The sequence below is a fragment of the Mytilus galloprovincialis genome, chromosome 12 (genome assembly GCF_965363235.1).
Source record: "Mytilus galloprovincialis chromosome 12, xbMytGall1.hap1.1, whole genome shotgun sequence".
Classification (NCBI taxonomy): domain Eukaryota; kingdom Metazoa; phylum Mollusca; class Bivalvia; order Mytilida; family Mytilidae; genus Mytilus; species Mytilus galloprovincialis.
This window is the reverse complement of record NC_134849.1, coordinates 79,067,790-79,094,194: the sequence shown is the minus strand read 5'-3', so window position 1 is coordinate 79,094,194 and position 26,405 is coordinate 79,067,790. Positions and strand designations below refer to the sequence as shown.

At 32.5% G+C, this 26,405-nt stretch overlaps 1 protein-coding gene across 1 annotated transcript in view; it reads right to left on the bottom strand.

Moving 5' to 3' along the window:
- The window catches only part of LOC143053773 (caspase-6-like), a 57,228-nt gene that overhangs the window by 7,017 nt on the left and 23,806 nt on the right, over window positions 1-26,405 (bottom strand). The window contains exons 8-10 of the mRNA XM_076226553.1: window positions 9,689-9,782; window positions 3,729-3,922; window positions 1,860-1,944 (exon numbers count right to left, since the gene is read on the bottom strand). Coding sequence (XP_076082668.1) covers window positions 1,860-1,944; window positions 3,729-3,922; window positions 9,689-9,782 — 373 coding nt within the window. The remainder of the gene's footprint in view (window positions 1-1,859; window positions 1,945-3,728; window positions 3,923-9,688; window positions 9,783-26,405) is intronic.

Sequence of the window (26,405 nt, the reverse complement as noted above, 5' to 3'; positions counted from 1 at the left end):
TTTAATTTTAATTGATTGTTTGAAAATAAAACGGCCTTTGTCAATGTTTTTCATTGTTCCTAAAGTATATTGACATAATCACATTATATAAAAATAATTGAATAAGTTTTGATACAATACACGCTTGCACTTCTATCTAAATGTTCACTTTGGTCGTATTTGTCTAATGTTCGGATCACAATTGTTTGGGCAGACTTAACTGCCATTTGTTGTCTGAGTGTTTTTCTAGTTTATTCAATGTAATCTTTACCACATTCGATACTTGCTCATGAATAACATTTTGAGAAGCACAGGTAAATAAGATTTTATTGTAAATTTTGACCTTGTTTACAGTGACTTGACAGTTAGTGTTGCTATCCAGCAATTGCAACTCATTCACAATTTTGACCAAATTGCAATTTGTTTTATTAAACCAAATTGTTCAACTGGTCAGAATATTGAACAAATTGTTCAGCCCAAATGTGAAAGTGCAAGGTGATTAAATAAAACATACTTACAATCCTATAAGACTTTTTTTTTTTCTTTATTATATCCTATAAGACTTTTTTTATTATCTTTATTATATCCTATAAGACTTTTTTATTATCTTTATTTTATCCTTTAAGACTTTTTTATAATCCTTATTCTATATCCTATGTAATTTTAACTCCACTTTAATGATGTAGTGACCAAATTAGTCCATCAGTTTGTATATGTATATTATAGTCATTTCCATGCTGAGAGGTACTTTTATTGTTTTTGAATTGCTATAAAAATGTCTAAGCTAAGCTTTCGTAAAGTTTTTCATTCTAAAAGTATTCTATATTCATACGAATCAGATATCATTTCAAATAAAACATCATATATACGGTAAAAAATGTGTGAAATAACAATATGCTATTGATAAGTTTCCATGGGGAGATAACCTAAAATATTATTCTTTTGAATAAAGACTTTTTGAAAGAAAAAATGATTATCTCCCCATGGACACTTCCTACAAAAATATTGCAATTTTACACATATTTTACTGAATATGAAATGTTTTAATTCACATAATGTCTGATTCTTATAAATATAGACTACTTTTAGAAAGAAAAACTATATGAAATCACAACAGTTCCTTCAGCATGGAAATGACTATAATATACCTATACAAACTGATTTTGTCATAACATCATAAAAGAGGAGTTAAAGTCTTATAGGATTGTAAGTATGTTTTATTTTATCACCTTGCACTTCCACTACTTGACTGTGGTTTTCTACAGCAGTTAGTTCAAATTTCTGACCAGTTTAAATGTTTGATTTTATAAAACAAATTGCAATTTGGTCAGAATTTTGAATAAGTTGCAATTGGTGGATAGCAACACTAACAGTCAAGTCACTGTAATATTATTCGAAAAGCCACACAACTTCAATAAGGAAGGTAGAAAATTCACAAAATTTTGATGATAACCTTTATGGAAAACTCTGTTGTCAAAGTCAACTATGTAAGTACATGTTCATAATACAGATATCCTATCTAGAACACCGTCTAATGCATTTATAACTGCAGAACAGAAATTAAGATGAATAAACATGATGGAGACAGATCATTGGTTAGGACATAGAAACTTCCGCCAATGATATGAAGGGTGTATATCAACCAATTGAGACATCACAACACCAGATATAATTGAGTTAACATAGGATAGATAACATTCAGTATCTCATAGACTGCAGACAGTTGAAGACATTTTCAAAAGTAAGCATCATATGACAAGCTTGTATCAACTGTGATATGATTTCAAAAATCAATTCCAGGATTAGGTGACACATTGATGTACAGGAATGATGACAAATGATCATTTTCAATTACATTGTAAATAGAGGTTAAAACTTACCATTAAATTTGCCCCCACTTTTGTTTTTGAATGGCTTTTTTATTTCTTCCACTGTGATTAATCCATTTGTTGTAAGAATTCCATCCTGAAATATTTTATTTTTAAATTGGAATGTGTATCTATAAATATATAAAGTAAAATTTCAGTAAAACAAAAAATAGTGAAAATGTAAATATCTCCTTGTATGAACTATTGTTTACAATATCCCAACTAATTCTGCTCCTAACGGAAAATATTCATTGTCAACCATAATAAAATAATATATGCTTATGGTTGTGAACTCTTTATACTCTTATGGTTGTGGACTGTTATCTATTTCTTGCATGTAAAGATATTTCTCGTATCACACTGCACGGGGGAGTGTGTTACGAAAACTGTGTTCATTTGATTGGCTAATCCAGCATCATGAGACAATATAATGACATTTCTATTTGCTATTCATTAGGTCATCAGCTAGTCATTGGTGGCAAGAACTTATATTGTAAACAATTGATAATAAACAGCTGCGCCATGAGCGCATGATATGCTCATCGCTTTTTCAAAGAATAAAATCACATAACTTCTCAATGTCAAATCAGAAATTCATGAAAAACTAAAGGGAGGTTATCTTAATAGATATAAACCAGTCACTAAAGATTCATGATAACTGCTCAAAGCATTGTCCGAAAACTGGAAAATCACCCCTTTTTTAAACGTAAAATCTAAAATTTATAAAAATTGCAAGGGAGCTTACATCAATAGATATAAACCATTCACCAAAGTTTCATGAAAACTGCAGAAAGCATTTTTGAGTTTAATTGTCCGATAACTTGAAAACCCCTCTTTGTTAATGAATATAACCCCCATAATTGGAAACGTAAAATCTAAAAATTATAAAACTCGAAAGGGAGCTCATGTCAATAGATATAAACAATTCACCAAAGTTTCTTGCAAATTGGTGAAAGTGTCCTTGAGTTATTGTCCGAATACTGGAAAATCCCCTTATTTTAATGAAAAAAAATCCAAAACTCGGAAACTTGAAATCTTTAAATGAAAGGGAGCTCAGGTCAAAAATAGATATATACAAATCACCAAAGTTGCATGGAAATTGGTTCAAGCGTTTTTGAGTAATTGTCCGACATGTTGACGACGGAAAGACGGACAACAGTATACCATAATACCTCCTGTAAAAGGGCATGTAAAAATAGACATAAAACTTCTTGTTATTCACCATAGTATATAACAAAATAAATAAATAAAAGTGCCGGTGAGATGGTGTGTTTGGACCTACTTTGTTGCATGCAATATATTGATGTACACATGTAACGTGATATGTGTAGTGAATGTTGAAAAATTTAAAGTTATAGTGACAGTTGCTGCACAGCAGATGAGCAATCTCACCATTACGAAAACATTCACAGGATTGTGTTTTAACAAGTGCGACACATATATGACATAGCTTCTAACCAAATCATGTGTTTGTCAACCTATAAAAGTAATGACTTAATTAATCATTGGTTCAACAACATGTTCTTAATATACAGAACACTTCATCAGGATAATCTAAAGCCCTGAACTATTGCATCATCTGGGTGCATTTATATGCAGGTACTGGTGCAGCTGGAATAAGGTTACACTGTAATGGAAAGATTTACAGTTGGAAAATTGAAAATGGTGGAGAAAAGCTCACACCAGCACTACATTTCTTGTTTTAGGTTTGCTGTGACTATGGATAACTGTCTTTTATTGGCGTATATCCATTATTGCTATCAATAAGATTTGGAAAAAAAAACATCTGTTTTGTCGTTGATTGGATCATGTCTGTATCGAAAAGACAAAATAGTACAATGGGAGCTATGGAGATAATTATTTATTATTCAAATTAAATACCTCATTTCCATGACTCATAATTACACAAATAAATGAATGATAATCCTTTGAGTTAACTTCCAAGTATAATCTGACAATTTCTTGGAAATACTTCATTAACTCCAACTTTGTCATATCTCTTGTTGTACATTCAACCTGATACTTTAGTTCTTCTTTAAAGAAATGTGTGAGATTCTTGCAATCCACATCAGAACCTTGAAAAAAATTGCAAATCATGATCAACATTAATAATGCAAAAAGACCATGATATCAATGGATAAACATGATAAAGAAATCAAAATGCATAATAACTTCTTGGGCGTGCTAGAGAAGTATGGGAAAAATAAAAATCGAAACCATTTGGGTTACACAGTACACATGGTACAACCAAAAACACCAAATATCATGGATATTTATATTGATTATTTAACAAAAATTTGAGGTCAAGATCAGTTGAATCCCATAAGACAGTCATGCACATCAAAAATACAATCATTATAATAAAATAATCGCTGGGAGCAGCTTGATAGACACAACATTTAAGGTTCAAATAGCTCTGAATTTGAATAGTGATTGAATATTTAACACAGCATACTAGGTTTGTGCAAAATGAATTTGGTCAAAGAAGTAAAACATTTGAAACTGGACATTTATGGTCCAGTATCCAAAATCTAAAAACACGGTTACAATCAGCATATCAAAGAACCGCAATAGTTCAATTTTTGAGGAAATCAAACAAAACTTTATTTTAAGACCCTTATTACATCAATGTGGACCAATTTGATAACGGAGCCCAAAATCCAAAATATAAATACACGGTTAGAGTCAGCAATTCATAGAACCCTATTTATTCATTTTTTTTTTAAATCAAACAAAGTTTAATTTTGGATCCCAATTTAGACCAACTTGAAAACTGGGCCCAAAAATCAAAAAATTAATACAAGTTTTGATATTTCTACCCTATACACCACTTTGCCTCGTAATCTTATTAAGAAAAAATTCTCACACCAAATTAAATAGGCATTTAAAAAGTCAGAATGCGAATATATATATTTTTATATATTGCCACTTGATTAGGATTTATATCTAGAAATTGACTATGAGGGTCGGTTGAAAGCAAAACTTTACAAGAAAGAGATGATTTCAGCTTCCCAATAGTGAAGATTTGCGAAGCTGAAATCATCACTTCGTAAATTGTACGGACGCCATCACGAGCTGGTTCACCATTATGGAATATCTGTTATATAGATGATATCTGATATGTTTCTTATGCCGTAACTACAATCCCGTTCCCTTTTCACGAATGTGACCTACCGAATTAGACTTTTTACCTTTATTTGTGACATTTTTACCGATTGTGTCTGTTTAATTTGTTTTGTTCACGCATCATTATCAATATTTTTAAATTTGATGCGACTGTCGGACAAGTGAGAGGTTTAGCGCTGTAAAACCAGGTTCAATCTACTATTTTCTACATTTGAAAATGCCTGTACCAAGTCAGGATTATGACAGTTGCTGTCCATTCATTTGATGTGTTTTATCCTTTGATTTTGCCATTTGATTAGGGACTCTCCGTTTTGAATTTTCCTTGGAGTTCAGTATTTTTGTGATTTTACTTTTTTAAAACACTTTTAGGTCATTGTCCTTGTGTTCATATATCTCAACTTGTTCGATTCGCTCGTGAATATAACAACGTATTTGATTTTAACGAAATAAATCTCTGTATTACTGAAAAAAATATTACACCATTGTTTTCGATATCACAAACTAGTCAAAACATTTACTAAATTTTATCATCGGTACAGGGACATCATTTGTAAATATAAATCAACATGCAGACACCTTATACGTTCAGGTATTTCACATCTATTTTTTATGGTAGTATTCTATACAAAGCACAAAAATGTCGACATTCACCTCAAAAGTTAACCAAACCTTTAAACAGACTTATTTAGACGGGATATAGTTATGATACTGTTGTCAGGTCATTAAAGATGGCATATTTTGGAATTAATATTGATTTACTCATAGGGTCTTTGCATCGGAAATAAACACATTTATTCTAAAACCAGTTGTTGGCATGATACGGGTTATGTTCTTCTCATATATTTTATGATGGTATAATACTAAACCCCTAACGGTAGGGATTGTGCTTGATTTTCATATGATGAAGACATAATCTTTCAATCAGTTTAATCAAGGTCTGGAGCTGGCATGTCAGTAACTGCTAGTAGTCCCTTGTTAATTTATGTATCATTGTTATTTTGCTTAGTTTCTTAAGTTTCCAATTCTGACATCGGACTCAGACTTCTTTTAAACTGAGTTTTAATGTGCATATTTCTGTGTGGTTGTTTATTCGACATTGGCTTGAGGTATAAGGGGAGGGTTGAGATCTCACAAAACATATTTAACACCGCCATATTTTTGTGCCTGTCCCAAGTCAGGAGCCTCTGGCCTTTGTTAGTCTTGTATGTTTTTTTAATTTTAGTTCATTTATATGTTTTAGAGTTTATCATGTTTATTTTCATTGAACTAGTACACATATTTTTTTAGGGGCCAGCTGGAGCCCGTCTAGGGTTCGGGATTTTCTCGCTGTATTGAAGACCCATTGGTGGCCGTCGGCTGTTTTCTGCTGTTTGGTCGGGTTATTGTTTCTTTGACACATTCCCCATTTCCATTCTCAATTTTATTAGATTCAGCTTTTCAAAAAAACCATATATATTTAATTTATGTTGAAATCAAACAAAATTTAAATTTGGACCCCGATTTGAACCAAATTGAAAACTGGGCCCAAAATCAAAAATTTAAATACATGATTATAAATAGACAATATAAGCGTTTTGAATGGATTTTGCTTCATAAAAAAACCCCAATATTTAGATATTTATATATAGCATTAGAATTAGTTTATACAAAATATTAAACAAACCTACCACAAAATTCTACAAACAATGTACAAAAAATAAAAGAAGAAAATAAAAGATCAGAGTTCCAATATCCCCCACGTTGCACATATTTTATCTATCCAAGGTACAAGGGCAATAACTTTTGTTTTGTTCTTTAAAACTTTTTATCAATATCTTAGAGAAATGAAGACTTCAGAACATTAATGCAATGTGATTTCCATTATAATTATAAAAATCTGGCCAGATTTGTACATGTGAGAGCGCTAACAAGACCGGACGGAAAAACAAACGGATTCCTGGTATTTATATGTCCTCCATTTGTCATTAAGACAATGTTCAATAAATTGGGAATGTGTTCATTAGACACAGATGATTGCATACATCATTATAATTGAACATAACTCAAGAAAGTTAAAGGTGCCTCAGCCCAAATTCTTACTAGATCTGAGTTTTATGGTAATTAGCATTGTGTATAAGTTTCAGAAGATTTGTTGAGGCATACTAAAGTAAGAGAACGGAAAAAAAAAATCCATTTGTAAAGGGGCATAACTCTAGAAAGTAAAGGTGATGCCACGCAAATTTAAACCTGATCTGTGTTTTGGAGTAATATTAAAGTATTGTGTATAACATTTGGATGGGGCAAACTATAGTTTGACAACAGAAACCAATTTTGGGACGTAAGGACGTAAAAACGAACAAGAGTAAAACTTAATGCTACGGCGGGGGCATAAATATCTATAAAATTTATCTGTAATTAATTTTAAACTATCGAATAATGATCGGGATTTCATTATAAACTTTCCTTCATTCTTTTTATAATGCAATCTCTATTAAACTGTTTTTAAGATGTTAGATATTATTCAAAATATCTCATAATGGAGAGTAAATTTCAAACTACATGTATATCTATAGATAATTTCTTCTCTTAAATTAGATGTGATGCTGTTTAATATTTTCATCTATGACTCAACTTAAAATTTTGATTAATTGCGCAGTACATTTCTAAATTTAGATTCTGATTAAATATTTGATATAGCATAGTGTCTAAGTACTTAAATAATTTAACAAGAGTGGACATGCTGAAATGTTTCGCCTTCTTTACTAACCATATTATGCTGGTCAATGTTGGTAGTCCTAAATATAAAGCTTTACTACAACTATCACATAAACATAACATTATCCAAGAAAATGAGGTCAAAGTCAGATAAAACCAAAAGAGGAATACATGTACACTTTACAGTCATTCAATACACTAAATATAGTTGACCTATTGCTTATAGTTTCTAAGAAAGACTTAACCATCACTAAACCATGGTTGACCAATGAACAATAAAATGAGGTCAAGGTCAGAAGAACCATGCAAAGCAGACATGTACAACTTACAATCAATCTATGCATTACATATAGTTGACCTATTGCTTATAGAATCTAAGAAACAAACTGAACCCTGAAAACTTAACATTGACTAATGAACCACCAAAATGAGGTCAAGATCAGATGATACCTGCCAGACAGACATATACAGCTTACAATCCTTCCATACTACAACTATAGTTGACCAATTGCTTATAGTTTAAGAAAAAACGGACCAAAACAAAAAACTGAACACTGAGTAATGGACTGTGAAAATGAGGTCAAGGTTAAATGAAACCTGTGAGACTGACATGTACATCATGAAATATTTCCATACACCAAATATAGTTGACCTATTGCATATAGTATTAGAAAAAAGACCAAAACTCAAAAACTTAACTTTGACCACTGAACCATGAATATGAGGTCAAGGTAAGAAGACACCTGACATTTGGACATGTACACCTTACTATCATTCCATACACCAAATATAGTATACCTATTGCATACAGTATAAGAAAAATAGACCAAAACACAAAAACTTAACTATAACCACTGAACCATGAAAATGAGGTCAAGGTCAGATGAAACCTGCCAGTTGGACATTTACACCTTACAACCCTTCCATACACCAAATATACAAGACTATTGCTTATAGTATCTGAGATATGGACTTGACCACCAAACCTTGTCCACTGATCCATGAAATGAAGTCGAGGTCAAGTGAAAATTGTGTGACGGGCATGAGGACCTTGCAAGGTACGCACATACCCAGTGATCCGGCGGTGGCGGCCTTAACTAACTTCTTAAAAAGCTTTATATTTTAAAAGGTGGAAGACCTGGATGCTTCATATTTTGTGTTATGAAGTTTCCGACTGTCACATGTCCAGTGTCCTTGACCTAATTTTCATGGTTCAGAGACTACTTGAAAAAAAGTTTTTTGTAATGTTTATTTCTCTCTTATTATGAGTAATAGTATAACTTTATTTGGTATGTAGCTTCTTTTCGTGTGTATTTAAGTCTTAACGTCATCTAATTAACTATCGAGTTGACCTCCGAAGACCTCAAATGGTCATATAAGCAATATAAACATAATATATATATATAAATAGAAATGGAAATTTTAATAATTTTCTTAAACTATAATGTATTTCTACCAAACTTGGACAGGAGCTTGCAAAAAAAATTCCTGTTTATCCGTATTTTACTTATAAATGGACTTAGTTTTTCTGCCAGTTCACTTAATATTCACTGTGGTTAAAATTTGAAAAAATTCAACAACTTTCTTAAACTATCCTGTATTTGTACCAAACTTGGACAGTAGCTTGTTTATGATCAAAAGCTAATATCTGGAAGGAAGTTTAATTCCTTTTTTTTTCGTATATTACTTACTAATGGACTAAGTTTTTATTCCAGTTAACATTGCATACAGTCTGCAGTAAAAGTTTTTAAAACATTTAAAATTTTATTAGATTTATAAACAGATAAAGTCGACGAGACACTGGGTTCCGCGAAACCCTGATGATTTTTTCTGTCTTTCAGACCATAATGAATGCAACCTGAACTCCTTTTCACAGAACATAAATATGAGAAATCAAAATTCATATTGTCCATGTTGTCAAAGAACAAATTTGATCATTCTTATGTTTCATTTTATTCCATCAATTTGACTTATTACTGACTGGAACATGATCCAATGAATAAATTTTGATTTTAAATTACCTTTTCTCTCAGATGTCTCACCATGGAACATGAAGTTAACAATCAGGGCAAGTCCTCTCTGTCCCGGTTTCTTCTCATACCTATCATGCCTATCCTGAAAGATGTCATTATTATATTTAGAGATGTTGACCATTTTTTGTTATTTATAGTTTCTCTTAAAAATGTTGTTTCCCTAACTTATTCATGTTATTTGTATCTCATGTATATCTTGTCCTTTTGATGATTTTTGTCTGAAGAGTAACTCTCTTGTCTACTATAGCTTTTGTATAAAAAACACAAATAAGGGGCAACAATTGTCTTTCAAGTTTAACAATCTTATAAGGAGACAAATGACAATATAGACAAGATGATACCCAAAATCAACCAAAATTGTTAAAGGGAAACTTCGCAAAAAAATCAAAAATTGATAAATTGTCAATTATCATGATTATGGGCAATAATGCGTAAAAGGAGTCATCTGACAGTTTGATTTAAAATCCCGTACAACATAATTAGTAGGATTCCATCTAGAAACTAGTAGGAATGTAGTAGGAATCTACCTATAATCAAAGATTCTATATAGAAAGTAGCTAGGCGGACAGGGAAAATTAACAAAATTCTGACTGGATTTTTTATTTTTTCACTAGCAAAATTCTACCATCTAGCAGGAATTTTAAAAGTCTGTATGGATTTTTTTCTGTTTTGAAAATCTTAAGTGGGAATTTGGACAGAAAAAAATATTAGATTATTCATTTTCCTACTACAAGATTCCTACCAGAATTAATTTATTCCTACTAGAAAATCTTTCTACGTGGAATCTTTTAAATTATCTTAAAACTGGATTCCTGTTTGCAAATGACACACATTTTGCTGTGTTGAATGCAACCAAGTTCCAGTTCACAAATTCAAAAGTTGGAGGGTAGAAGAATGACAAGATGTGTTGAAACACTGCTGCAAGGGTCAAACAACTACATTATTGAAATATGAGAAAATATGGCTCATGTAGATTGAAGGTAATTTTTATACTTTTAAGATAAAATTTTGTATCTATTTGCCAATATATTTAGTAATCAGTTAATTCGACAATAGTGCACAATTTTACTCATTATTTGTCCATTACTCTTTAATTTCATCTAATCATTGCTAATCAACATTTTTGACCATCAACATATATAGCACAATTTCTAGCTTGGATATATCACAGTTTCCTCATACATTTCAAAAGTCAACTATTTTTTAAATGAATCCATTTCATGCATTTCCTTTGTTCTTTTAGTACTGCAACTGACATCGAAAAAGACGCTTAGTTAACGAGTTTAATGGTCCGGAATAACACACGGCTGCAAATTGTTTTAAATGATAGAATAATATCTATATTTTAATTTCCGTCGGGTCGTAAAAAGTTTCTATGGTCACATTTTTGTATTTTATCCCTTTAATGGGGGTACCTCTCAATTTACGGTTTTGGGTAGTTACCTTAAAATCCAAAAATATAATTTTTGGTTAAATTTCCCGCTATTTTCGTAAATATTTTCCATGCACATATCATCAAGGATCATCGGAATGATGAAGACATAAATATAATACCATCTCCAAGTAAAATTTTCAAACTTAAAGTTGGCTGTTTTTTAGATAGAAATTTAAAGCGTTTTTCTTTGAAAACGAGGAAACATATGATTCAAAAACAGTATTTAACATTTGAGAGGACAAAACATATTATTGCGATACTGCATGCAAATTTTGTTGGGCAAATTCCAAACAATTTTGTCAAAAACTCAAAAATAAAAACATCATTTGTACCTTTTTTAATTACGGAAATTTCCTATCCGTCAATCAGCTTCACCATTTATTTTTTTCCTTCACAATCAATTTGATAATTTCGATGTGATAATGTAGATTTTGTAGGAGAGATTAATTTATTTTTGAGTAATTTCAGTATGTATAGAAGTTCTTTCGTGTATTTTCTGTAAATAAGTTATATTTTTGTTAATACAATTTTAACTTTTTATAAAAGTTAATCAAATCCTTCGGATAAGAGTTTTTTCCGGATAATGACTCTAGTTGATATTGTGTGAAAATACATTGTATGTCCATGTTTAACCTCAGAGCAATTAATATGCATGCAAGTTGTCGGGGGAAAAGTACTATTGAAGTTTCGCAGAGATTTGGTATGTGACAAGGTGATGCTAAAACCAACTTCTCTTGATATCCTGCTTTCCGTGAGCGAATCATCAGTGATGTTATGAGACTTGTACCAGAAGGCAAAATTGGCGCGTCTTTAAATAAGACTGATTGATTGATTGTTTTTTTATTAACGTCCAGTGGCAAATATTTCATGCATGTTCATAACGAGAACAAGATAACAATAAAGCCATAGGTAGGATTTGTCATAAAAGAGGTCATTCGGGATGATGTTCGGGAAAATTTAGACTGCCACTGGAAAATGATGGTATATTGGATTGGGACAGAATTTGCCATTGCAACAGGCCACCTACGGACTCCTCAAAGTGTTGTTGCAAGGGGTTTTAACGTGCAAAGAACGCGGCACTCCCTTTACACGAGGCATTGGATTTAAAAACCCTTGCAACAACACTTTGAATTTGATACATCCCGCACAGCCAAACGGACGTCCCACTTCGTTTTACTGCCGGTGGGGAGAAGACTAAGTGACCATATTTCGTTTCGCCAGTCACCCAGCTAGGGAACTTTAGATTAGAAACAACAGAAATCCATATATGTGATCAAACTGATCGACATGTATCCTCACAACCTGACACTTGTATACGATCTCGCGCTCAGTTTCTTCATTGTAGTTTGGATTAGAAAACAGTTTTTTTGTGTAAAAGAAAAACCTTTAAAAAAAAACAGAAAACTGCAAAAAACTGAGTCCTCTAAACGGGTTTTTAAGTCAGTGTGCTTATTAATGTGAGTAATCATTTATCCATGCTTAACAAAGTACTTATTGAAGTCAACACCTGTGCAATTAAGTAAAACAGTTACTGAAAAATTAGAATTTGAACTTGCTGTCAGTTCACTAATAACGTTAGTGAATTGATTTGTTCTTCCATAAGAAAAAGCCTTTCGCATGTAGCACGACCAAATACATATGTACCGATCATTTTACCCAAGATTGTCTCCGATGCTTACCAAACTACCAAACTCCAGAACTAACTAGATATTGTGACACCTTACAATTCAGACACAGTGGGGTCGAACTTGTTATATAAGAAAAGGGAAGTGTCTTGTAATGCTTATTATACACGTACTGAATCCGCATATGATGATTAAGAGATTGATTCATGTTTATGAATACTTGAGCTATTGTGTGTCGCTTTTAAAAGTTATTTAAGGATCATGACTGATTTTGAATTACAACATTAGAAAATTGGCATTGCATTGTATAATTTTTCATCCTTTCCTTAAAAAAATAATAAATTTTCTTTTGTACCAGGATTATCTTACTAAAAAAATATTCATGCACCAAACTGACTTTGTTTTACACTCGATTTTTTTAAACCTCGCATTCACCTCGGGTGACTTAAGTATAATTTGTTTTAAATACTGCTCTGTTTAGACTTTGCAAATACACAATATGGATTTATCTATATCTAGATACTATTTTTTACTAAATACACAACCTTTAAGATGCAAAATTAAAAACACTGTTTCAGCGCTTGAATTTTGTTTTTTCAAAGATAAAAAAAATATTGAAATAATTTGATAAACTGGTGTTTTATAGTTAAGAAAATAATTCTGTAATATACTATAGTGAAAAACTATACACAATATGAAAGTTTATGGATGTGAAAAGGACAAGGCCACTTCTTCTTTTGCTATGTCTTAAATGGAAAAAAATCAGAAGGTTCCAAATTAACGCCATTTTGTAATGGCAGCTCTTCATATAAGTAGTCAAATTTGTCGTTTTAACATCGTTAATAGCATATGCTTATGATTGAATTGTTTTTGTAGCTATCTATTGAATAAATATCACAATATTTCTCCTTTTTGTCCTTGTGGTTGAAATATTGATATTTTTAGGTCTGACCTTTGACCTCAATTTCACAAAATTGTGACCACTCTGGATTTTTACGACCCAACTTTTCTTATTGTACACGTTTTCCTCTTTCCATCGATATATAATTTAGGTGTGTGTTCTTCCGGACCATTAAAGTTTAAAAAAATGACCTCTGGTTGCAGTACTATTTGTTGTTGAGATTCAAACTTAAATGATTGACCCAGTTGTCTATTTGTGAATATACACTTACATTTTGTATATTTTTAGATTCCTACAGTACTAATGCTACTAGAAAATATTTTTTTCAATGTGGAATTTGGAAAAATTCCTACCAGGTTTTCAAGTAGGAATTTTATTTTCCCCCAAATTATTCCTGCTAATTTGAATATTCCTGGTAGGAATAAACAATATTCCTACTGAGAAATTTCTGCTAATTTAAATATATGGGCTATTTTCCGGATGGATTCCTACAACTGTCTTACTAGAATTATTGAATATCACTCTTTTTTGATAGGAATTTAATGCAATATTTTTTTCTGCCCTTGTCATTGATTAATGTTTAACTCAACTTTCAACACTACTTTGCTAATTCGTGGTAGTCAGTATTAAGTGGTGGAGAAGGCAGGAGCACCCTAAAAGAACCACCGACCCTAGTCTACCTCTGTTATATCATATATCTATTATGGTTTACCTAAACGGAAGTGTGATATAATCATTGATAACAGATTTATGATTTCAATTACTCAAACAGCCTTCTTTAACTTTATGGGACCCTGAACGTAGGAAAAAGATTCAGATTTGGTTTCAGGGTTAGGTAAGGGTTTCAGTAGGTTTGGAATAGGGCTAGTGTTAATGTTAGGTTTAGTTTAAGGATGATGATTAGTTTACAAAATGTAGTACAGACATATATGGTTCCCTAAAGTACAGCTACCAATGCTTATAAAAATAAATGTGACGATGGGACACAGATTTCCCTGCTTTTAAATATACAAATATCCGTAATTTTTAAATTTACAAAGGGACATAACTCAAGAAATGCAAAAGTGACTCTACCATTATTCAACTTTGATCTGTGCTTGGTGGTAATAAGCATTGTGTATAAGTTCTATAACATTCAGTTGAAGCAAAATAAAGTTAGATTGCAGAAACAGCAAATTTGAAAATTTGTCCACTGATAAAGGGACATAACTCGAGAACGATATATTAAAGTGACCCCATCCAAATTGAAACTTGATCTGTGTTTGGTGGAAATAAGCATTGTCTATAAACCTCATAACATTTCGTTGAAGCAAACAAAAGTAAGAGAGATAAACTAATTTTGGGACGTACAGACAGACGTATGAATAGACATACAGTCTTACAATGGTAAAACTTAATGCCTCCTCCACATACGCAGCAGCATTAAAATCGATATATGATGTGTGTAAACTGTCATATTCCTGACTTGGTACAGGCATTTTCTTACCTAAGAAAATGGTGGATAACACCTGGCTTATCTGTCCCCCAAAAAATTATACAATGCAGCAAGAGTATTTGTGTTGAATGGAAACCATGGACCAAAACCTGTCTTACTGATTATTTTGCCTTGACCAAGTTTAATAGTTTTAAAGATAACTAGAGGCTCTAAAGAGCCTGTGTCGCTCACCTTGGTCTATGTGCATATTAAACAAAGGACACAAATGGATTCATGACAAAATTGTATTTTGGTGATGGTGATGTGTTTGAAGTTCTTACTTTACTGAACGATTTTGCTTCTTACAATTATATCTATCATGAACTTTGCCCATTAGTAACAGAGAACTATATTTGGTAAAAATTTACATAAATTTACCAAATTAATGAAAATTGTTAAAAATTTACTATAAAGGGCAATAACTCCTTAAGGGGTCAATTGACCATTTAGGTCATGTTGACTTATTTGTAGATCTTACTTTGCTGAACATTATTGCTGTTTACAGTTTATCGCTATCTATAATAGTATTCAAGATAATAACCAAAAACAGCAAAATTTCCTCAAAATTACCAATTCAGGGGCAGCAACCCAACAACCGATTGACCGATTCATCTGAAAATTTCAGGGCAGATAGTTCTTGACCTGATAAACATTTTTATCCCATGTCAGATTTCCTCAAAATGCTTTGGTTTTTGAGTTATAAGCCAAAAACTGCATTTTACCCCTATGTTCTATTTTTAGCGGTGGCGGCCATCTTGATTGGTTGACCAGGTCACGCCACACATTTTTTAAACTAGATACCCCAAAGATGATTGTGGCCAAGTTTGGATTAATTTGGCCAAGTAGTTTCAGAGGAGAAGATTTTTGTAAAAGATTACTTTAATAAACGAAAAATGGTTAAAAATTGACTATAAAGGGCAATAACTCCTAAACGGGTCAACTGACCATTTTGGTCATGTTGACTTATTTGTAGATCTTACTTTGCTGAACATTATTGCTGTTTACAGTTTATCTCTAACTATAATAATATTCAAGATAATAACCAAAAACAGCAAAATTTCTTCAAAATTACCAATTCAGGGGCAGCAACCCAACAACCGATTGACCGATTCATCTGAAAATTTCAGGGCAGATAGATCTTGACCTGATAAACATTTTTATCCCATGTCAGATTTGCTCTTAATGCTTTGGTTTTTGAGTTCTAAGCCAAAAACTGCATTTTACCCCTCTGTTCTATTTTTAGCCGTGGCGGCCATCTTGGTTGGTTGACCAGGTCACGCCACAAATTTTTAAACTAGATACCCCAAAGATGATTGTGGCCAAGTTTGGATTAATTTGGCCCAGTAGTTTCAGAGGAGAAGATTTTTGTAAAAGATTACTCTAATTTACGAAAAATGGTTAAAAATTGACTATAAAGGGCAATAACTCCTAAACGGGTCAACTGCCCATTTTGGTCATGTTGACTTATTTGTAGATCTTACTTAACTGAACATTATTGCTGTTTACAGTTTATCTCTATCTATAATAATATTCAAGATAATAACCAAAAACAGCAAAATTTCCTCAAAATTACCAATTCAGGGGCAGCAACCCAACAACCGATTGACCGATTCATCTGAAAATTTCAGGGCAGATAGATCTTGACCTGATAAACATTTTTATCCCATGTCAGATTTCCTCAAAATGCTTTGGTTTTTGAGTTATAAGCCAAAAACTGCATTTTACCCCTTTGTTCTATTTTTAGCCATGGCGGCCATCTTGGTTGGTTGACCAGGTCACGCCACACATTTTTTTAGCTAGATACCCCAAAGATGATTGTGGCCAAGTTTGGATTAATTTGGCCAAGTAGTTTCAGAGGAGAAGATTTTTGTAAAAGATTACTTTAATTAACGAAAAATGGTTAAAAATTGACTATAGAGGGCAATAACTCCTAAACGGGTCAACTGACCATTTTGGTCATGTTGACTTATTTGTAGATCTTACTTTGCTGAACATTATTGCTGTGTACAGTTTATCTCTAACTATAATAATATTCAAGATAATAACCAAAAACAGCAAAATTTCTTCAAAATTACCAATTCAGGGGCAGCAACCCAACAACCGATTGACCGATTCATCTGAAAATTTCAGGGCAGATAGATCTTGACCTGATAAACATTTTTACCCCGTCAGATTTGCTCTTAATGCTTTGGTTTTTGAGTTATAAGCCAAAAACTGCATTTTACCCCTCTGTTCTATTTTTAGCCGTGGCGGCCATCTTGGTTGGTTGACCGGGTCACGCCACACATTTTTAAAACAAGATACCCCAATGATGATTGTGGCCAAGTTTGGTTTGATTTGGCCCAGTAGTTTCAGAGGAGAAGATTTTTGTAAAAGTTAACGACGACGGACGACGACGACGACGGATGACGGACGACGGACACCAAGTGATGAGAAAAGCTCACTTGGCCCTTCGGGCCAGGTGAGCTAAAAAGCAGAAATGAAAAACAAACAAGAGGCTCAAACAAACTTGTATCACTCACATTGGCATTTTTGCTAACACTAAATTGGATTGATTACTTAATTCAATGATCAAGTAATTGCTGGTGTTTAATGCTATTTCAGTATCATTGGCTATATTGTGAAAATCAGTTTTATTGGTGGAGGAAGCCTGAGTATCCTAAGCAAACCATGAACTTCGGCAGGTCAATTAAGATTGGAGTCAAATGCACCTCACAAGCTCAGTGTTGGATGCTATGCAACAAGATTATTTGGTGAAAATAGGAGGTAGGTAGATCTTGACCATCAACATTTCGCCCCCGACAGATTTTCTCCACCTATTGTGGTTTCAAGGATAAAGACAATTAATGCATTTTACCCTATGTACTATTTTTAGCCATGTCGGCCATCTTGGTTCAAGGGCCTGGTCATTGTACACATTTTTAAAACTAGATATCCTAATGATGATTGTTGACAAGTTTGGTTATTTGTCTTGGTAGTTTCAGAGGAGAAGATTTATGTAAAAGATTACAAAAATTGTAAAAAATTGACTATAAAAGGCAATAACTCCTTAAGGGTTGGTCATGTTGACTTATTTGTAGATCTTACTTTGCTGAACATTATTGCTGTTTACAGTTTATCTCTATCTATAATGATATTCAAGATAATAACCAAAAACGTAAAAATTTCCTTAAAATTACCAATTCAGGGGCAGCAACCCAACAATGGGTGTTCGCATTCATCTGAAAATTTCAGGAGAGATAGATCTTGACCTGATAAACATTTTTATCCCATGTCAGATTTACCCTAAATGCTTTGGTTTCACAAATATAAGCCAAAAAGTACATCTATGTTCTAATTTTAGCCATGGCGGCAATCTTGGTTGGTATGCCGGGTCAACGAACACATTTTTAAACTAGATACCCCAATGATGATGGTGGCCAAGTTTGGTTAAATTTGGCCCAGTAGTTTCAGAGGAGAAGATTTTTGTAAAATTTAACAACGGACGACTGACGCCAAGTGATGAGAAAAGCACACTAAGGGCCAGGTGAGCTTAAAAGTATTACAAGGTTAGAACCCCCAAAAATAAATGACTTAAAATTAATCCCATTGAACTTGGTTAAAAGATTTGTATTTATTTTCAATTGAAGAGTTTTTGCTATTGCGCAATATTATACTGTGCAATTGAAGATTCCTTGCTAGTGTGCAATACTATGTTGTTGCGCAATATTGTGCTATTGCGTAATACTGGCCAATTGAAGATTTCTTGCTATTGCGCAATACTATGCAATTGAATATTTCTTGTTATTGCGCAATACTGTGCAATTGAAGATTTCTTGCTATTGCGTAATACTATGTTGCTGCGCAATACTGGCCAATTGAAGGTTTCTTGCTATTGTGCAATACTGTTATATTGTGCAATACTGTGCTATTGCTATTTTGCAATACTGTGCTAATGCACAATACTGTGCAATTGAAGATTTCTTGCTATTGCATAATACTGTGCATTTCGAGATTTCTTGCTATTGTGCAATACTGTTATATTGTGCAATACTGTGCTATTGCTATTTTGCAATACTGTGTTAATGCACAATACTGTGCAATTGAAGATTTCTTGCTATTGCACAATACTGTGCATTTGGAGATTTCTTGCTATTGTGCAATACAGTGCAATAGAAGATTTTTTGCAATTATGCAATACTGTGCAATTGAAGATTTCCTGCTATTGCACAAGACAGTGCAATTGAAGATTTCTTGCTATTGCATAATACTGTGCAATTGAAGATTTCTTGCTATTGTGCAATTGAAGATTTCTTGCTATTGTGCAATACTGTTATATTGTGCAATACTGTGCTATTGCTATTTTGCAATACTGTGCTATTGCACAATACTGTGCAATTGAAGATTTCTTGCTATTGCACAATACTGTGCAATTGGAGATTTCTTGCTATTGTGCAATACAATGCAATAGAAGATTTCTTGCAATTATGCAATACTGTGCAATTGAAGATTTCCTGCTATTGCGCATACTGTGCAATTGAAGATTTCTTGCTATTGCGCAATACTGTGCAATTGAAGATTTCTTGCTTTTGCACAATACTGTGCAATGGAAGATTTCTTGCTATTGCACAATACTGTGCAATCATTTGAATTCAAACATTTTGAAGAAAAAAATATGAACGCCCCAAAAAATTGGAAAAAAAAATCCCCCCAAACTTTTTGAACCCCCTCCCTCTTGGAGTAATTACCCTGAACCGAAATTAATCCCAGCTTTCCCTTTGTGGTATGGAACCTTGTAGTGCAATTTTAGAAAGATCTATACTGTCTAGAAACAAGAAAAATACTTTTTTGTGACCCCTTTTTTGCCCTTAATTCCTGAACCTTTGAAGCAATTACCCCCAAACTCAATCCCAGCCTTCCCTTTGTGATATGGAACCTTGTGGTACATTTTCTAAGAGATCTATACACTAACACAAAAGTTATTGTCCAGAAACAACAGAAATGCTAGTTTTTGGTCCCTTTTTAGCCCCTTGTTCCTAAACTGTTGGTACCATAACCCCCAAAAACTTTCATTTTGTTGTATTGAACCTTCTGGTGAAATTTCTAAGAGATCCATTCACCGAAACTAAAGTTATTGTCTGGAAACCAAATGTGTCTTCGGAAAACGCCGACGAAGACACCATAGCATTATACGACGCAAATTTTTTGGCGGCCATATAAAGTATGGAAAACTGATTATTTGCATGAATTTTTCGACGTCCAAGGAACAAAACTCTGCACAAAATCATCAGACTGGAACCAAATCTGAACTGGATCTGTAATTTGTCATGGTGGAACTATATATGAATATAAATATGAATCCATATATCTTCATGATCTTCAAGCAAGATAAAAATAAATGCGAAAAAAGATGATTACTTGCTGGTCAAAGGACCATAACTTTGCACAAAATCATGAGACCGGAACAAAATCTAAAGTTGATATGTAATTTGTCTGACATGGTTAAACTATATACCAGATATCATATCAATATCTTCAAGCATGACGAAAATAAAAGTGGAAAACTGATTACTTGCATGAATTTTCAAAGGACCATAAGTTGCACAAAATCACGAGACAGGAACAAAATATGAACTAGATAAGTAATTTGTCATGGTTTAACTATATACCAGATATCTAAAAAAAAAACTGGAGGATCTAAAGAGCCTGTGTCGCTCACCTTGGTCTATGTGCATATTAAACAAAGGACACAGATGGGTTCATGAAAAAATTGTGTTTTGGTGATGGTGATGTGTTTGTAGATCTTACTTTACTCAAAATTCTTGCTACTTACAATTTCCTCTATCTATGTAGACTTGGCCCTTTAGATACAGAGGAAAACATTTACAAAAAATTACCAAATTAATGAAAATTGTTAAAATTGACTATAAAGGGCAATTATTCAATAAGGGGTCAACTGACCATTTTGGTCATGTTGACTTACTATTAGATCTTACTTTGCTGAACATTATTGCTGTTTACAGTTTATCTCTATCTATAATAGTACACTGGGGTAAAGCTGATGACCGTAACTGCATTCACGGTCATCCCAAGATGTCGGATGAAAAATTAGGTCAGTTTCTGTATTGTCTGTTAAAGTGTTTCTATATCATTTTCTTTACAAATCATACATTGAAAGGATGTAAATTTATAAAAGAATCACTCGGAAATCCCTTATTACTTCCGAGAAATGTGCATGAAACGGAAAAATTCGATTTGAAAAATTCGTTAAGATGACCGTAACATAAAACAAGGATGACCGTGATTGGTAAAAAGATGACCGTAACCTTTAAAGGATGACCGTAATTTGTAAAGACTGACTGTAATTTATATAGGACGACCGTAAATTTTATAGGATGACCATCAATTCTAAGAAATATCCGTATTGTATTCAAAGCTTTTTTGTTGAGTTTGTCGATCTCAATAGGGGCTCGATTAGCGGATATAAATATGTTTCATAAATTCTTTTTTTAAACTATAATATAATTGGCTGTATTTTGGATTTATGACAATGATAATAAATTGCATATTTCTCGTAAACGAATGAAATATTTATTGATAACGACATTATTTTTAATTTTAACACAAATTGACAGCGATACGACGAAAATTTTAAGAAACATGAATGTGTCATTAGTACACGGATGCCTCATGCACCTACACTGTCATTTTCTATGTTTAGTGGACTGGGATAAAACTGTAATTTGGCATTAGAATTAAAAAGATCATACCATAGGGAAAATGTGTACTAAGTTTCAATTTTATTTTACTTGAAGCTGGACAAACGGACAAACAAACGGACGAACAGACGAACGTACACACAGACCAGAAAAACAAAATGCCAATAAATGGAGCATTAAAAACATTTATAATACATACGAATATTTGGTAATCAAGCCCATGTGTATGGTTCCAGAGGACTTAGTTTGTCTTGATATATGCAGGCGGAAACACTTTTAAAATAGAACAAAAGAATCGAAGCTCTTTGTTTATCGAGAAAGCGATAAATGTTTACTGTAATGATTCAGTGGCGGATCCCCCCCTTTTTTTTGACGATCAGTGGATTTGAATAGGGACATGTGGTCGGAACCCCCTTTCTGGGTTGGGACCCCCTTTTTGAAATGGCTGGATCCGCTGTCATATGGTATTTTGAACCCATGATAAAATTACCCCGGGGTCAAAATACCGCTATGGTAAATTGAACCCCCCCTGTATGAAAAATTGAACCCCCCTGTTTTTTTCATTTTAGATGATTAATAAAACATTTAACATTATATAAAAGCTAATCAAATATTAAAAATCATTTATACAAGAAGGGGAGGTAAATTTTCAATGATTGGTTAAAAGAAAAATATTTGCTTGGTATAAGTGCTCTGAAGTCTTAACCAACAAAATTTCATTAAAAAAACTTCTTAAAGCATTGAAACTAGACCATGTAGCTTGGACACTATAATTCTTTGAAATTTAAAATGTTTAAATAGAATGGTAATAAGACTTTTAAGTTTTAATTCTCCATGGTAAAAAAGGGGGAGGGGGTCAAATTACCATGGCTCACTTGATTTTAAAAAGTAAAATTTTCAAAACATCTTTTCAAACTAATAAAATAAATACAAACTACTGATTGGAGTATAACAAATATGTTATGGAGTTACAGTAGCAAGATATTTTAACATGAAAGGTCTTTAGATGTATAGTAGGGGGTTCAATATACCATGGTACAATAACATGGCTAAGTAAAATTTTCAAAATATCTTTTCCAGCATGTTAAATACAAACAAACTACTTGTTGGAGTATTAAAACTATGTTAAGGAGTTAGAAAAACTTGGATTTTTGAAAATCAAGGTCTTTAGAAGGGGGTTCAATATACCGCAGGGGGTCAAAATACCATGGCTACGTAAAATTTTCAAAATATCTTTGCCAATTTGTTAAATACATACAAACTACTTATTGGAGTATTATAATTATGTTAAGGAGTTTTGAAATTCAAGGTCTATAGTAGGGGGTTCAATAAGAGATAAGATAAGATAAGATATTTTATTTTCCAATTATGGGCCCCAAAGGGCATAAACATTACAACATCAATAATTTTTTCATAATACAATACAAACAATGAGATAAAAAAAAAAAGTTAAACGAGAACTATTTAAGTTCTTAAAGAATACGTAGATAAAGAATCTATAGTATGTTTTTTTTTTAATACTAATGCATTTTATTGCAAGTGTGGTTGATATAGATAACAAACAAGTAGCCCAAAAAGAAAAAAAGAAAAATAGATATCCACATATGTATAGTACACAAAAAGTTGGATCAATTAAATATATAATAATTAGCCAAAAAGAAAGTAGAAATTAAACATGTCCATGACTCATCCTGTGTCAGCAGCAAATAGGAAAGCATTATGGTTTCCTAAAGGCAGCTGACACCAGGGGGCGATACCTTATGGGCCATAGGCATGTAAAATGTGTGTAAATGTCTCTTTCCTACCTGTATCAAAAGCAAACAAGGAAGCATCATAGGTAACTTGAATGCAGTTGATACCAGGGGACGATGCCTCAAGGATATAAGAGAACATTTGAATAAATAATATATCTTAACAATTTTTTATTTATATACCATGGTATGTATGTATTCAACATGCTGGAAAAGATATTTTGAAAATTTTACTTAGCCATGGTATTTTGACCCCCTGCGGTATATTGAACCCCCTTCTATAGGGTGTCAAAATACCATGAAATTTTTTTTTCTTTAAGATATCTTTTCCAGCATGTTAAATGCATACAAACTACTTATTGGAGTATTTTTACTATGTTAAGGATTAAGAATAGCTGGAATTTTTTAAATTGAATGTCTATGGTAGGGGGTTCAATATACCGCAGGGGGGTCAAAATACCATGGCTAAGTAAAATTTTCAAAATATCTTTTCCAGCATGTTATATACATACAAACAACTTATTGAAGTATTATTACTAAGTTAAGGAGTTAGAATAGCTTGAATTTTTGAAAATCAAGGTCTATAGAAGGGGGTTCAATATACTGCAGGGGGTCAAAATACCATGGCTAAGTAAAATTTTCAAAATATCTTTGCTAGTTTGTTAAATACATACAAACTACTTATTGAAGTATTATAATTATGTTAAGGAGTTAGAATAGCTTGGGTTTTTGAAATTCAAGGTCTATAGTAGGGGGTTCAATATACCATGGTAGGGGGGTCAAAATACCATGAAAATATTTTTTCTTCAAAATATCTTTTCCAGCATGTAATATACATACAAACAACTTATTGAAGTATTATTACTATGTTAAGGAGTTAGAATAGCTTGAATTTTTTTAATTGAATGTCTATGGTAGGGGGTTCAATATACCGCAGGGGGGTCAAAATACCATGGCTAAGTAAAATTTTGAAAATATCTTTTTCCAGCATGTTACATTCATACAAATAACTTATTGAAGTATTGAACCCCTACTATACCTTAAATTTAAAAAAAACTAGCTATTCAAACTCCTTAACATAGTTATAATACTCCAAGAAGTAGTTTGTATGTATTAAACATACTGGCTAAGATATTTTGAAAATTTTACTTAGCCATGGTATTTTGATCCCCCTGCGGTATATTGAACCCCCTAACATAGACCTTGAATTTCAAAAATTCAAGCTATTCTAACTCCTTAACATAGTAATAATACTCCAAATTGTAATTTGTATGTATTCAACATGCTGGAAAAGATATTTTGAAAATTATACTTAGCCATGGTAATTTGACCCCCCTGCGGTATATTGAACCCCCTACTATAGACCTTGAATTTCAAAAATCCAAGCTATTCTAACTCCTTAATATAGTTATAATACTCCAATAAGTAGTTTATATGTATTTAGCATACTGGAAAAGATATTTTGCAAAATCTTAAATAGCCATGGTATTTTGACCCCCCTGCGGTATATTGAACCCCCTACTCATAACCTCTAATTAAAAAAAAATAATAGCCAATAAATTGTAAATTAGATTATCTGCAATACTATTTCTCAAAAACAGGGGGGTCAATATACCACAGGGGGGTTCAAAATACCATATGTGAAAAATGACCACAGGGTCAAAAGACCATGTGGTATAATGACCCCGGGGTCATTTTACCGCATGGTATTTTGACCCCGGGTTCAATTTTTAGGGGGTTCAAAATACCATATGACACCGCCCCTGTGTTTGATATAGTAACAAAATTTTAAAAGTTAATAGAAACAACAAATAAAACGACAATTTTCTTCTCAATTACGAAGTGTTTTATTTTGAAAACACCATTTGCATAAGTTTTCAATGTATCTATTACATAGTAATGCAAAACAATAAGATATTAAGTCGACGACATGGGTATCTATAAGTAGGGTGTAGAAAATGCATAACCTCCGATTTATTTAATTTTTTTTTACCAAGGACGGAGAACATATCAATCTTTTAGTTCAGAAGTTTTTTTGTGTCTGCCCTTCCATTGTGTGAATCAAGAAAAAATTCCCCAAATAGGTAACGATTGTATCGAAAAAAGAAAATCGAGCGCACCTTTTTATGTTAGGGCATGTTTGAGGTGTATATTTTGTCTTTAATACGTACAAAACAAGAGTATTTGATATAAAATCTCGCTTCAGATTCTAACATCAAAACTACAGGTTGACGTTATAACGTAAAAAAATGACACTACGAAAAGATGAAATATATGGGTCAAGTGAAATACCTATCTAACAGGTCGAGAACTCTAGATTTTCTGACGTCAGAATATATTTGCATAGTAATTTTCAAAACACAAGGCAAATATGGCCTTGAAAAACTGACCAATCGACTCAATGAACTACAATGCATTGTGGGCTACTACGAGTAAACTACTACTTAAAACACGTGGAATTAGTGGGAAAACAGTCAACTAATATAGTCTGGGACTCTCATTACCAAAGTTTTTATTCTGCAAATATATTTAATGTAAAATATATAACGTAATCTTCAACTTGCATGCTCAGATTAAAAAATATTGTTTATTGGCTTCACGATTCGACTTTCTTTTTCGCCTTGCAAAAGTAGTTGAACCGGTTTTGTGCATTGTTATGAATTGAACCTGCATTTATTTCACGACATGACACAGTGAAATATTCAATTAAGTGACCATTGTCCAGTAAGAAAATCATTGAGCTCTTTTAAACCTGTATAATGTCATTCCAAAATCATTTCTGCCTAGAAAAACACGAAACCTTCTTTCTGTACTGAATGTG